Consider the following 14196-nt stretch of genomic DNA (forward strand, 5'->3'; position numbering starts at 1 on the left):
GGGGGGGGGGGCGTGGGTGGCGGCAAGGGGCTGGCAGCTGCTGTCAGGCATCACGTGGCAGGCGGCCGAGCCCCACTCAGCAGCCGGCCCGGCTGCGAGGCACACGCAGGCGCAGGCAGTGCAAGGCAGGGAATGAAAGAAGGCTGCAAGACGAAAGAAGCACGGGCAGCGGCGGCGTCGGCGGGGCGCACCAGCGCGGCTGGTAGCCGTCTGCATAGGACAGGTCTCCTGTGAGGATGATGGAAGCTGGGTCGGTCACAGTCACGTGGTCCAGCGTGCTGCAGAGCGGTGCCAAGGCAGGCGCGGGAGGGGCAGGCGCGGGGCTGGTGGGGCGCAGCCGGCGGCAGCAGCAGGCGCCCGGGGCTGTGAGGCAGGCGCCCGGCGCCCCGCCGAGTACGCAAGTGGGGACCCGCCAGCAGGCTGCCGGAATGGAATGCCTGGCTGTACCGGCCCCTTGGCAGCAGCAGCAGCAGCAGCAGCAGCAGCAGCAGCAGCGGCAGCAGCGGTACCGTCCTGCCCCGCCCCACCTCATCGAGTGGTCTGTCTGGCCCAGGTCTCCGATGAGGCCCAGGCGGTACGGCAGCGCCGCCACCCCCACCAGCGGCGCCGTCACAAAGCTGAACTCTGCGGGGGCGCCGGGAGGCAGAGAGAGTGTGCAAGTATGGACGTGTGTGTGTGTGCGCGAGCGCGCGTGCGTGCGCTGTGGGAGACACGGCGCGACAGATTGCACCCCCCAGCCGGCCGCAGCATCGGTGGCAGGCGGCCGCAGGCGGCCAGGCGGCAGAGCCGGCCCAGCCCGCAGCGGGCCGCGTGTTCCCAGCCGAACAGGCACCGCCGCGGCAGCGGCAGCTGCAGCGCCGCCGCGCACCCTGGCTCCAGCCTCGCTCGGGATCGCCGCATCGGTAGTAGACTGTGGTGTTGGGGGGCAGCGGCCCCTCCGTCCCCACGCCTATCTTCACTCGGTGGATGGCGCCCGACACATAGGCGCCACTTGAATAGCAGGCCACAGGCTCCCGGCTCTCCACTGCGCAGGCAGGGAGAACGGGCAGAGGCGTGGGCGATGCAGCGACGGCGTGGGGCGCCGCCAGCTGCGGCAGGCGGCAGGCGGGCATGCGGGGCAGGACCTGGCAGCCAGTGCGGTCGTGCTGCCAGGCGGCGGCACGGGAGCCGGCGCGCTGGGCGTGCGGCGTTGTGCCACCGCGCAGGGCTCCGCCCGCGCTGCCCAGCCGCTTGCCTGTGAAGGGATAGTCCCCAGGCTGCATGCCATACTGCACCACCGAGCGTCCGCCGGCAGCCACCACATGCGAGCACCGCCGCCTCTTCCGCCGGTGCTTCTTCTTCTTCTTGTGCTTCTTCCTGTTTGCTGCACCCGCCTCGCTGCCTTTGTCGCCGCCCTCTTCTTCACCCTCCTCCCCTGTTGCTGCATCTGCGTTTGCTTCAGCAGCCGCGGCGGCCTTCTGGGCCTCTAGGTGGGGCTGGGGCCCTGCTGCTGCGAGGTAAGGCTCCTCGCCACCTGCTGCCGGGCCGTCAGCGACGGCACCACCGCCCGCCGCCGCCGCCGCCGCGTCTGCCTCATCCACCGCCTCCTCCGCGGCCGCCGCTAGGCCTGCCTCGTCCATTGGATGCGTGAGCCAGGTCACGGCGTAGCCCCCGGGCCCCGCAAAGGCCAGGTGGACCTGCAGTGAATGAGGCCGGTGTTCAACACCCCCCGTTGCCGTCCATGTCGGCTTCATTGCTCACGGCCAGCGGGTAGCTTGCCTGCTCGGGGGTGTGGGGCCCCGCACTCGCGGGCCGGGCCAGGCGGGGGTGGTCCAGGTGCAGCTGCGGCTGCGCGGGTGGGCGCTGGTACATGCAACCGGCATCTCCGACGCAGGATTGAGACTGCTGCGGCTGCAGGGCCAGGGCGCAGGCCGCCCAGCACCAGACGGCTAGCACCACCGGTAGCAGCAGCCTGCCCATACTGGCCGCCAGAATCAAGAGTGGATTGATGGTCAGTGAGCGGAGGCCCCTGCTAAAGCTGTGCGGGGACTTGGGTGATATGGTGATGGGTGGAGTGGCATCTTGAACCGTTTGATTCTGCGTGGCCTGTGAGAGCCTGTCACAATGCAATTTTGTGTGAACACCGGCAGCAGCCCCAGCCGCCATGGGCGGGCGGCGGCTGTCGCCGCGCCGCCACCGCTGCCCGCTCCCCTCCCTCTCCCTCTCCCTCGCTTTGCCTCGCACCCCTCAGCTGCATCTATTACAAGAGGAAACGGCAAGCAGCATGGGATCTCTGAACAGGCATCCATGCAACATGGCGCTAGATCAACTTTGGCGGGCTGTATTCGGCGGCGCATCCTGGCCGTCCTACACTCCAGGGCCCAGCCAGGGGCAGCAGGCTGCTGGTTTAGGGGTGCGCAGCGGCCGCGGCGGCACGCAGGCGCCGACACTCCGGCTTGTGCGCATGCCAGTGCGCGCGTTGGCAGGCCTCGCTGCAGTACCGCACAGCCTGGCACCTGCAGGCAGGAAACAGCTGAAGCGGTGCAGGCAGTGAACGAAGGCATGCAGGCACAGCTGGTGCTGTCCCTGCCCCTCCACACAAACAGCGCTTACCCGGTACATAGCTTCAGACGACGTGTGTTGGCGCAGCCATCAGCTGCACACACCCTGGCAACAGCTGTTGCTGCCACAGTGGGGCCAGCAGGCTCTGCTGCACCTAAGGCAACCACCGGGGGTGTGAGTGCTGCTGCTGGGTCGCCTGCAGTCGCCGCACTCCCTTCTGCTGCGCTCTCAGGAGAGGGCACGCCAGCCGCAGCCTGGCCGTTGTCAGCCAGTCCTCGCAATGCAGCAGCTGCAGCCTCCCGTGCCGTGTCGCTTGGGCTGCTGCGGTGCAACTGCTGCAAAGCAGGGATGCCGCCAGCTGCTGCAATGGCTGCACTGCTGTCAGGGCTGCCTTCAGAGAGGCTCCAAAGCGCGCTGGCGGCTTGCTCCTGCACCGCGTTGCTGCTGCTGCGCAGGTGCCGCACCAGGGCTGGGATGGCGCCTGCTGCTGCAATGGCAGCCTGGTTGTCGGCGCTGTCAGAGGCCAGCATGCCGAGCAAATCAGCTGCTCGAGCTTGCACCTCCTCGCTGCCGCTGCTACGTAAAGGCTGCACCAGGGCAGCAATGCCTCCAGCTGCTGAAACGGCTGCCTTGTGTGCAGGGTTGGCTGTCAAAAGGTTTCCAAGCGCGATGACTGCTGCTGCCTGCACACCATGGCTGCTGGTGCTGCGCAGCTGCCGAACAAGTGTCGGGATCCCGCCTGCCGCCGCAATGGCTGCGCCGTGGTCAGGTGCTTTGTAAGCCAGGTTGCCTAGCGCCCCGGCTGCTGCTTCCAGCAAATGACTGCTGCTTCTGCGCAGGCACTGCAACAGTGCTGGGATGGCACCAGCTGCCGCAATGGCCAGCTTATGGTCGGGGCCACAGGCCAGATTCCGCAGCGCAGTGGCTGCTACCTCCTGCATCTGCTCACTGCTGCTGCGCAGGTGCTGCACCAGGGCTGGGATTGCGCCGGCTGCTGCAATGGCTGCCTTGTTGTCGGGGCTGCCTGAAGAGAGGTTGCACAGAACTGCGGCTGCTTCCTGCTGCAATGCCTCGCTGCTGTCTTTGCTGCCCAGGCACCGCACCAGCGCCGGGATGCCGCCGGCTGCTATGATGGCTGTTCTGTTGTCTATGCCATAAGAGAGGTCAGCCAGCGTCCGGGCTGCCGCCGTCGCCTTGCGCCCACCGCCGCTGCACAGGCGCTTCACTAGTGTGCGGATAGTGGTGGTTGTTGCCATCAACCTAAACCTCGGGGAGCCAACAACTGCGAGCGAACAACTGCACAGAAAGGCGGGCGGGCACGTCGGCAAGGCAGGCGGCCGCACAGGCAGGCGGAAGCGGCAGCGCACGCTGTGTCCCGGGGGCTGCTCAACGCCGATCAGCACCTCAGTGGCACGCCTCTGTTGGCATCCCACGAGCAGGGTCCCGGCTGACCCACCTCTCCGGGCCTGCGGGTGAGCAGAGATGCGGAACGTGTGTGTGTTTTGACGCCAGACGGATCGCAAGAGAAGCTGGCTTAGGGTTGTGAGCGCAGCGCTTCCGCGAGATCCCCGCCGCCCGCCCAGCTGGCGCTGGCGGACTGGTGGCAAGTTCACAACCCTCTTGTTTTGCCCAACCAATGTTCAACAGGCTAGCAACCATCACTGTGGTCATCGCTGGGCTTCGAAGGAAAGCATTCAAGGGGATCGCTTGGCGCCGGCGCCCCCCAAACAAGACCTCCGAAGGAAGCTCCTTCTGAGGCCCAGCCGTGGCCCAGCCACAGCCCTGCAGCATGCTTGCTACTCCCCCTCCAAGCTGCCCCTGCAAGCTGCCAATGGCGTTACATGACTGAACATGCATCCATGCCGTGAAGCGCAGGCGGCGGCCCTGGGATCTGGCATGTGAGCTGCAGTGTACAGCTGGGCAGTGCTTCGAGTGGCATCCTGATCCGTTTGATTCTGCATGGCAGGTGGGCGCCATTGCATTTTGTGTGAACACCGGCAGCAGCCCCAGCCAATATGGTCGGGCAGCCGCTGTCGCCGCGCCGCCACCGCTGCCCGCTCCCCTCCCTCTCCCTCGCTTTGCCTCGCGCCCGCAGCTGCATCTATTGCAGATGAAGATAAACTGGGATAAATGTGCAGGCGTCAGTGCAACATGGCGCTAGATCTAACTTGGCGGGCTGTATTCGGCGGCGCATCCTGGCCGTCCTACACTCCAGGGCCCAGCCAGGGGCAGCAGGCTGCTGGTTTAGGGGTGCGCAGCGGCCGCGGCGGCACGCAGGCGCCGACACTCCGGCTTGTGCGCATGCCAGCGCGCGCGTTGGCAGGCCTCACTGCAGTACCGCACAGCCCGGCACCTGCCGGCAGGAAACAGCTGAAGCAGTGCAGGCAGTGAACGAAGGCATGCAGGCACAGCTGGTGCTGTCCCTGCCCCTCCACACAAACAGCGCTTACCCGGTACATAGCTTCAGACGACGTGTGTTGGCGCAGCCATCAGCTGCACACACCCTGGCAACAGCTGTTGCTGCCACAGTGGGGCCAGCAGGCTCTGCTGCACCTAAGGCAACCACCGGGGGTGTGAGTGCTGCTGCTGGGTCGCCTGCAGTCGCCGCACTCCCTTCTGCTGCGCTCTCAGGAGAGGGCACGCCAGCCGCAGCCTGGCCGTTGTCAGCCAGTCCCCGCAATGCAGCAGCTGCAGCCTCCCGTGCCGTGTCGCTTGGGCTGCTGCGGTGCAACTGCTGCAAAGCAGGGATGCCGCCAGCTGCTGCAATGGCTGCACTGCTGTCAGGGCTGCTGCACGCCAGGCAGCAAAGCGCCCTGGCTGCTTCCTCCTGTGCAACGGGGCAGCTGTTCAACAGGCCCTTGAGCAACAATTGAATACCGCCGGCTGCACCAATGGCGGCTCTGTTGTCGGCGCTGTCAGAGGCCAGATTGCCCAGCAACTTGGCGGCCATCTCCACTGCCTCGCAGTTGCTGCTGCGCAGGCACAGCACTAAGGCTGGGATGCCGCCAGCTGCGGCGATCGCTGTCCTGTTGCTGGCGCTGCGGCAGGATAGGTCCAACAGCACCCCACAAGCGTTCACCTTGCTGCCGCTGCTGCCGCTGCGAAGGCATTGCACCAAAGCTGGGACGCCGCCAGCTGCCACAATGGATGCTTGGCTGGCAGGGCTGCCTTCAGAGAGGCTCCAGAGTGCACCGGCGGCTTGCTCCTGCACCGCCTCGCTGCTGCTGTGCACTCGTTGCACCAGGGCAGGGATGCCGCCAGCTGCTGCAATGGCTGCACTGCTGTCAGGGCTGCCTTCAGAGAGGTTCCACAGCGCACTGGCTGCTCGCCTCTGCACCACCTCGCTGCGGCTGTGCAGGTGCTGCACCAGGGCAGCAATGCCTCCAGCTGCTGCAATTGCTGCATTGTGTGCAGGATCGGCTGCCGACAGGTTTTCAAGTGCTACGATTGCTACAGCAAGCACGGCATGGCTGCTGTTGCTGCGCAGCTGCCAAACGAGGGCCGGAATCCCGCCTGCCGCCGCAATGGCTGCGCCGCAATGGCTGCGCCGTGGGTCAGATTCTAAATAAGCCAGGTTACCTAGCGCCCCGGCTGCCTCCTCCAGCAAATGCCTGTTGCTGCTTCGCAGACACTGCACCAGCGCTGGGATGGCACCAGCTGCCGCAATGGCCGCCATATGGTCGGGGCTGTCGCTGGCCAGATTCCGCAGCACTCCGGCTGCCAGCTCCTGCATCCGCTCACTGCTGCTGAGTAGGTGCTGCACCAGGGCTGGGATTGTGCCGGCTGCTGCAATGGCTGCCTTGTCGTCGGGGCTGCCTGAAGAGAGGTGGCACAGAGCTGCGCCTGCTTCCTGCAGCAATGCCTCGCTGCTGTCCCTGCTGCCCAGGCACTGCACCAGCGCCGAGATGCCGCCGGCTGCTATGATGGCTGTTCTGTTGTCTATGCCATAAGAGAGGTCAGCCAGCGTCCGGGCTGCCGCCGCCGCCTTGCGCCCACCGCTGCGGAGCCGCTTCACTAGCGTGCGGATAGTGGTGGTGGTTGCCATTAACCAAAACCTCGGGGAGCCAACAACTGCACAGAAAGGCGGGCGGGCGAGTGGCGGGAGCGTCGGCAAGGGCGCCCACGCAGGCAGGCCGAAGAGCGGCAGCGCGCGCTGTGGCGACACAGTGTCGTGGGGGCTCCTCAAGCGCTGACCAGCACCTCAGTGGCACGCCAACAGAGTCGGCCCACGAGCAGGGTCCCACTCACCCACGTCTCCGGGACGGATGAGCAGAGATGCGGACTGTGTGTCTTCTGACGCCAGACGGATCGCAAGAGAAGCTGGCTTAGGGTTGTGAGCGCAGCGCTTCCGCGAGATCCCCGCCGCCCGCCCAGCTGGCGCTGACGGACTGGTGGCGAATACATAACCCTCTTGTTTTGCCCAACTAATGTTCAACAGGGGAGCAACCATCACTGTGGTCATCGATGGGTCTTCGAAGGAAAGCATTCAAGGGGATCGCTCGGCGCCGGCGCCCCCAACAAAACAAGGCTGCCCTTCTAAGGATAAGACGTGGCGCAGCTACAGCCCTGCAGCACGCTTGCCCCTCCAAGCTGCCCCTGCAAGCTGCCATTGGCGTTACATGACTGCATATACATCCATGCCGTGGAGCGCAGGCGGCGGCCCTGGGATCTGGCATGTGAGCTGGGTGTACAGCTGGGCAGTGCTTCGAGCCCTCTGCTGCCCCTCTGGGAGGGCGGCCTAGCCACGGCCGGGCGCCGGCGCCAGCGGCAGCAGCGCCTGCGGCGGCAGCACCCGCGAGGCGCCGAAGCAGGCAGCCGGCGGCGCAAAGTAGAAGCGGCGCCGCCCTGCCTGCGCCTCCTCCTCCTCGCCGCTGCTGCCGTCGCTGCCGCCGCCGCGGTCGTCGCCGCGGCCCGCGGCGGCGCCTGCCTCCGCCTGCGTGCTGCCTCCAGGCCAAAAGCAGGCAGCCAGCACGCTGCGGGGCGAGCCGGCGCCGGCGCCGCCCGCCGTCGTCTGCACCCTCAGCAGCTGCGCCGCCTCCAGGGTGCGCAGCAGCTCCCGGGCGTGCTGCGGCGCCACCACGCTGAGCTCATCCAAGAAAGCGCCCTCGGGCAGGCCTGCACTCCACAGCGGCGGCGGCCGAGCAGGCGGCCGCCAGCTTGGTGAGCTTGCCAGCAGCCGATGCATGCTCAGGCCGGGCAGCCAGGCAGCCAGCTGCGGCGATGGGGTTTAGGGTTTGGGTGGTGGCATGGCTGCCGGGGCAGGCTGCAGGCTGCAGCATGCCAGGCGCGACAGGGCGGGGTTCCCCCTCCAACCGCCCCTCCCCTGCTGTCCGCCGCGCGCACCTGGCTGCCGCGCCGCCGCTGCCAGCGCCTTGCGTACGAGCGCCTCCCACAGCCGGCTGTTGAGGCGGCCGTGGTGGTCCACCCACGGCCTCAGTGGCACATCCAGGCAGGGCTGCAGGCGGCCGCCGGCGGGCAGGCCCAGCGCAGCAGCCAGGCGCCCGACTTCCCTCGCCATCGACTGCCGCCACTCCCGCAGCCGCTGCTCCCCAGCCTGCCCACCCTGCTCCTCCTCCTGCTCCTGCTGCCCGCCCTCCTGCTGCTGGGGATGGTGCGCGCCGCTGCCCGCCAGCTGCGCCGGCGCGGCCGCGGGCGCCGAGGGCTGCGGCAGCGGCAGGTGGGGGAAGGCCAGCAGCGCCTGGCTGTGCTCCGCCGCAGCGTACCGCTTGCCCTCAAAGCTGCACACGGCTCGGGCCAGCCCGTGCAGCAGCAGGTGCTCCGCCAGCCGCTGCCCCACCTGGCGCCGCGCCGGCAGGGCGGCGCCGGCGCCGGCGCCCTTGCTGCCGCCAGCCTGGTGCAGCGCCGAGGCCAGCTGTCGCAGGCTCAGGCCCGCGGCACCCGCCTCCCGCAGCGCGGCCAGCGCCGCGTCAAACGCCCCGGCAGCAGCGACGCCGCCGGCGGCCGCCGCTGCACGGCACGCCGCCTGCGCCTGTGCACACACCTCGCCGCTGGCTGCCACCAGGGAAGGCTGGAACAGCACCTGGTCCTGCCGGGTGTACCGCAAGCTTCCTGCCAGCCCCCCCACCGCCACCTCAGCCGCCGTCTCTGCCTCCCCAGCCGCCTCGGCCCTCTCCTCTCCTGCAGCTGCTGCTGCGGGGGCGCAACCACCGCCCGCGGCGCTGCCCTCGCTGCCGCCCGCGGCCGGGGCCGGCTGGTGCGCTGACGGTACCGCCGCTGCCCGTACCGCCACCTTCACGTCCAGCTCGGCAGTGTAATGCTCCAGGCTGGCGGGCCCGCCGCTGTCTGCAGCCGCAGCCGCCGCTGCCGACAGCCGAGGGGTTGCTCTGACCTTGTGAGGCCGAAGCACCAGCCGTCCCGCTGCCATGCGCCCCAGCAGCTCCGCGACGGTACCGCCAGGTACCCTGCCGCCCCCGCTCGGCTGTTGTCCCTGCTGCTCCGCGGCCACGCCCTCCTCCGCCGCGCCCGCGCCGCCCGACGCCGCCGCCGGCACGTCCAACCGGCGGTGCTTCTGCAGCGCGCCTGCCGCCGCTGCCGCCTCTTCGAAAATGGAGGGAGGAAAGCCAGCAGACTGCGGCATGGGAGAGGGGTGGTCAGGTGAGGAGGCAAGGTGGGCGGGAGGGGCCACTGTCGGGGCCTGCTGTAGGCCGGCGCTGATTGCTGGGGCGGCGTGGCGCCCATGCGCCCGCATAGCAGGCAGCCGCCACAGCAGCGGCAGCCCGCCTCGCCCCGATGACTCCCCCCCACAAAACACACATGGACACACACACACACAGACGCGCGTGCACACACACACACACACACACACACACACAGAATCAATCACACCTGCAGCTGCGCGCGCCAGCGGTCGCTGAGGTGCAGGCTCTGGCGCGCGGCGCGCGGCCCCGGCTGCACCAGCGCGCCCTGCCGCCGCAGCAGCTCAAACGCGCGGCGGATGTCGGCGGCGGCAAAGCGCCCCGTCAGCGCCGTCTCGTACCCCGTGCCTGCGTAGCGGGGTCGGCAGTGGCGGTGGGCATGCCGGTGCGTGGCAGCTGGCACAGGGAGCGCAGGCAGGCAGAGGCACAGGAGCATGCAACCCGGCAGCGAGCAGGCGGCGGGCATGCGGGCGCAAGATGGCAGGAAGGCCAGAAGGCGGGCGGGCAAGGCGCGCACCCAAGATGCCCGTCTCGGCCCCCAGGAACAGCAGCGACTCTGCCAGAGCAAGAGCGGCGGTCACCGCCGGCCCCGGCGGCTGCGCCGCGCCCGCGGCCTCGCCCGCGCCGCTGCCGTCCAGGCCGCCGCCGCCGCCGCCGCGCAGCGCGGCCGCCCACCGCTTGAGCAGGGCCGCGGGGCGGGCGGCGACGTGGGTGCCGCCGGCGGCGGCCAGCGCCGCCGCGGCCGCAGCAGACAGCGGCTTGGGGCCGGGGCGGCGAGGGTGGCCGCTCGTCTCCCGCGGGGCGGCGGCCGCGGGGCGCCGCGCCTGTTTCTTCTTGAACTGCTTGGGAGCCGCAGCCACCGCCTGCTCTACAAGGGCCGCCATACTAGCCAGCGCCGCCGTGCTTTCCTCCCTGGCCGCCGCCGCCATGTCCCGCTGGAAGCCGGCAGGAAGCAGGCGCTGCAGCATGGACAGCGCCGGCTGCGCCGGGTCGCCCTCGTCGGCGTCGGCAGCGGCCGCGCCCGCCGCGCGTGCGGCCTCGCCGCGAGCCCGCTTCGCCGCCGGCGCCTGCGCCGCGCCGCCCGCGCGCTTGCCGCCGGCCCTTGGGGCGGCGCCGGCGCCTGTGGCCGCCCCCTCGCCCTCCCCGCCCTCCTCCTGCTGCGCCTGCTGCTCCTGCTGCTCCTGCTTCTGCCGCTGCCGCGCCTCGGCTGCCGCCTGCAGGAGCAGCGCGTGCAGCCTCAGGGCCAGAGACCTTATCTGTGCCACTGCCTCCCTCACATCCTCATGCGTCTGCAGCTCCCGCAGCCTGCAGCAGGCCGGGCGGCAGGAGGAGCGGACGCATGTGTTCGGCTGCTGGCGCGGCACGCAGACGGCAGGAGCGCGGGCCAGTCAGCTAGCGTGCAGGCAGCACATGCCAGGCGCGACCAGGCCGCGAGGCGGGGCGGCTGGCGCCAGCGCCGCTGCGCGTCCCCAGCGCTGCCCTGTGCCGCACATCCACGCCGCCCCAACACCGCCCCGGGCCGGCCGGCGTGCCTGCGCTTGAGGGTGGCGTGCTTGAGGTTGGGCGGGCGGCCGGGCACGGTGCGCCACAGCAGCACCTTATCAGGGCCGTAGGCGACACGCCACCTGCGCCCAGAGGTGGTGTCAGAGGTGGCGTGTGTGAGGCTGGCGAAGGGGGTGGTGGTGTGGGGACAGCAGCGGGTGGCGGCAGGCAGCACACCACACGCATCACACACACACTCGGCCCGACGCGGACGCTGGCCCCGAACCGAGTGCGCAACGCGGCCGCGGCCGCCGCCGCCGGCCTGCAAAACGGCCGGCCGCCGGCGCGCGCAGCCGGCGCCCTGCACTGCCAGAGCCGCTCACCCCGCCCACGCCGTCAGCAGCTCGCGGTCCTCGAACTGGTGCCACTTCTGCTTGCGCAGCGGTACTGGCCGCTCCGCGGGCTGCGGCAGCAGCACCGAATGGTCCACACGCACCGGGCCCTCCTCCTCTGCCTCCGCCCTGCGGCAGCAGGCAGCGCGGTGGGCAGGCAGGCAGGCTTAAGACGCGAGATGGCAGGCGGGAGAGGCGGTTCGCTGGGCGTCGGCGTCCGGGCGTGGCGCAACCCCTGGCGGCAGCGGTGGCAGCTGCACTGCAGCAGCACCCGCGCGAGCACACAGCGCTGGCTGGCGGCAGCGGCGGCAGGTGGCGGCGCCTCCGGCTGCGGCAGCGCACCCCTCGGATGCCTCCTCGTCTCCCGCCGGCAGCAGCGCCTCCTGCCCTCCCGCCCTGCGCTTGCCCCGCGCCTTCTCGCGCGGCAGGCCGCTGGAAGCGTAGGACCTGGCGGGGAGCTTGTGCGGCGGGATACCGTCTGGATACTGCGCCGCCAGCTTCTCCATGCGCTTCTTCAGGTAGTACCGCCGCCGGTAGTCCTTCCTCCGCTCTGCGGCACCCCCATAACCAAGGCTCCGGCAGGTGAGCGGCGAGGGCAGGGCGGGCCACTGGGGGGGCGCCCAAGGGAGCGCCCCACAGAAAGGGGAGCATCGATGCAACCCGCTTGCACTGAAATCAGGCAGCACGCCAGGCAGCAGACCAGGCGTCAGGCAGCCGCCTGGCGCCCACCTATCAGGGTGGCCACGTCGACCGCAGGATCCCCCGCCGACCGCCTGCCGCGGGAGTGCGCCAGCGCCCCCAGGCGCTGCGAGGGGCGCCGGCTGTGCTCTTGCACAAACGTCAGCACCTGCGGCGGCAGGGGCGGGCGGAAGAGCCGGGATGGGCACCAGCCCTCGGCGAGAGACTGCAGATGCAGCGTGGGGCAGCCAGGCAGCGCGTGCCATGCCATGGCTGCTGTCAATACAACCAGCCGGCCCACAACCAGCCGGGCAGCCAGCCGGAACCCCCCAACGCAGCCAGCCGTGCACCGGAAACAGTCAGCCAGGCAGCCAGGCATGCAGCCAGACAGCCAGCCAGGCAGGCAGGCAGGCAGGCACGCATGCAGGCAGCCATGCACCGAAAACAGCCATGCAGCCAGGCAGGCAGCCATGCAGCCACGCACCGCCTGGTACGGCATCCCCAGCTGCTCCGCCACTTGGCGGCACCGCTCGCTGCCCATCCCCTTCACATCTTCGCCCTGCACATCACCGATCAATAGGCACAGGCACGCGGTGGCAGGCGGAGGTTCAGGCGGGCAATTCCCAGGCGCGGCAGGGTGGGTGCGGATGCGGCGGGCTGGGCTGGGCTGGGGCGGCCCGGGCCCGCCAAGGCATACAGCCCCCTCTCTGGATACCAGGTCTCTGGATACAACTAGTACCATGTATTGTGGTACTATGGTACTGCAAGGGAGGAACCCACCTGCAGGTACGCCGCCAACTGCGCCACCTGCTCCCGGGTCACCTCCTTGCGATGGCCGTAGGCTCGCTCAAAGGAGGCCTGTGCGCAAGTGAGGAGGGCCGAGAGGGAGAGGGAGTGTGAGGGGGTGGGAGGGGAAGGGGCAACAGGAGAGGAGTGTGGGTGCGGGGGTGGCAGGGGCCGGGTTTCGCGTGAGCAGGGCTGCCGGAGAGCGGCGCGGCTTGTCCTGCCCTATCCAGCGGACCACCGAGGAGGCTGGCTGCCCGTGCTGCCTGAGCGCAGAGCGGAGACCTCATCCTCCTCTTGCTTCCCAGTCAACGGCACTACCAGCCAGCGGCGATACACACACCCAACCCAGCCTCTCAGGAGGGGAGCTTCCCAACCGAACCCCGCGCAGCCCACCTCGGGCGCTCGGTCGAATGGGAAGCAGCTGGCCAGGAGCTGGTCCTGCCTGGTGGCGGCCCTGAAGGAGCCGTGGCGGGACACCACCCAGTGCAGGTGGTACCAGTAGGCGCCTGCCGCCGCGGCGTCTGCCTCCAGGTCGAAGATGGCGGTGATGTGGGCAGGTGAGGGCGGCGGAGAAGCGGCGCCTGCACATGCGTGCCAGCAGGGGTTGCAGGGAGGGAGGGCAGCGGGCAGTGGGGGAGCCACTTGAGAGCAAGGCAACAGGGCACACCAAGCACAACCAAGCACGGATACGATCATGCAAATCTTGTGGAGACACGATGCGTAGTTTGGCGTTGGCGCCGGGGGCAGCAACGCCTCACCCGCCCCGGCTGCCGCCTGTTCGTCGGGCGGCCCCTGCGGCGCGGGCTCCTGGATGAGCAGCCGGGTGGCCACGGCGAAGCGGGAGGCGGCGGCGGCGGCGTGGCTGGCAAAGGAGGGGTGGATGCTGCCGGTGGCGCCCACGGGGACCACTGCAGCCGGGGAGGAAAGTCGGGGGGAAGGAGGGCGGGGCCCGGTACGAGGCAGCGGGCATACATGGGCCGATGGAGACTCATAACGTGGCAGCCAGGGTGAGCGAGGGCAAGCCAGCGGGGGGCCGACGGAATGCAGAGCATCGCCTGCCGCCACGCAGCGACCCGATGGCGGCACCGCGCACTGGAAGCTGACCTGAAGCCAGCAGTCCCATGCGGTACCCGATGTCCAGCAGCTGCATGAAGCGGGCCTGGCAGCGCGCCCGCTCCCCGCTGTCCCACCCGCCGCAGCACAGTGCCTCCGCCTCCTGGGGGCTCAGCTGGCCCAGGGTACGGCCCGAGGCCGCCAGCTGGCTGCACGCGGGGAGAGGGCACAGGCACGTGGCGTCCAGGTCAGCGGGTGCCTGGACTCGTGTGTGTGTGTGTGTGTGATGGGTGGTTCAGTCAGGCTTGGCAGAGCAGGGAGGAGCCTGCCTGTTCGGCAGCCCTGCTCGCTGCCTGCCGGGCGGCGTGCCGGGCCGGCGTGCCGCGCTGTGCACGACGTGCCACGCTGTGCACGACGCGCACCCCTGGGCCCACCTGATCTCCTCTGCCTGCTCGCTGGTGCTGCCGATGGCCTGCAGGAACTGCTGCACGGTCATCGCATCCCACACCGCCGCCCCGTCAACCACCCGCCTGCATGGGGGGATGGGGCAGCGGGGTGCCCCCATGCTTGCAAGGATGCTGGGAGAGGCGGCAATGGGGCTTGGCAGG

At 69.8% G+C, this 14196-nt stretch overlaps 3 protein-coding genes across 3 annotated transcripts in view; all 3 read right to left on the reverse strand.

Annotated features, from left to right (window-relative positions):
* Positions 1-76: 76 nt before the first annotated feature.
* On the reverse strand, positions 77-3797 carry CHLNCDRAFT_136001 (expressed protein; the record flags this gene model as incomplete). The annotated part of the gene is made up of 8 exons (XM_005846038.1): positions 77-92; positions 192-278; positions 528-624; positions 869-1024; positions 1199-1676; positions 1741-1890; positions 2976-3128; positions 3474-3797. The coding sequence occupies 8 exons, from the start codon at positions 3795-3797 to the stop codon at positions 77-79; spliced, it is 1461 nt and encodes a 486-aa protein (XP_005846100.1).
* Positions 3798-5616: 1819 nt separating this feature from the next.
* Positions 5617-6586, reverse strand: CHLNCDRAFT_136002 (hypothetical protein; the record flags this gene model as incomplete). The annotated part of the gene is made up of 3 exons (XM_005846039.1): positions 5617-5639; positions 5734-5902; positions 6179-6586. The coding sequence occupies 3 exons, from the start codon at positions 6584-6586 to the stop codon at positions 5617-5619; spliced, it is 600 nt and encodes a 199-aa protein (XP_005846101.1).
* Positions 6587-7279: 693 nt separating this feature from the next.
* The window catches only part of CHLNCDRAFT_136003 (hypothetical protein), a gene marked incomplete at both ends in the record, with an annotated part of 13366 nt that continues 6449 nt past the window's right edge, over positions 7280-14196 (reverse strand). Inside the window, 14 exons of the mRNA XM_005846040.1 lie at positions 7280-7656; positions 7885-9130; positions 9388-9545; positions 9715-10502; positions 10706-10822; positions 11063-11200; positions 11414-11621; positions 11801-11918; positions 12234-12308; positions 12530-12607; positions 12929-13116; positions 13294-13443; positions 13640-13797; positions 14023-14118. Of these exons, the coding sequence (XP_005846102.1) occupies positions 7280-7656; positions 7885-9130; positions 9388-9545; positions 9715-10502; positions 10706-10822; positions 11063-11200; positions 11414-11621; positions 11801-11918; positions 12234-12308; positions 12530-12607; positions 12929-13116; positions 13294-13443; positions 13640-13797; positions 14023-14118 (3895 nt within the window). The remainder of the gene's footprint in view (positions 7657-7884; positions 9131-9387; positions 9546-9714; positions 10503-10705; positions 10823-11062; positions 11201-11413; positions 11622-11800; positions 11919-12233; positions 12309-12529; positions 12608-12928; positions 13117-13293; positions 13444-13639; positions 13798-14022; positions 14119-14196) is intronic.

This window comes from Chlorella variabilis (genome assembly GCF_000147415.1).
Source record: "Chlorella variabilis unplaced genomic scaffold CHLNCscaffold_15, whole genome shotgun sequence".
Taxonomy (NCBI): Eukaryota; Viridiplantae; Chlorophyta; class Trebouxiophyceae; order Chlorellales; family Chlorellaceae; genus Chlorella; species Chlorella variabilis.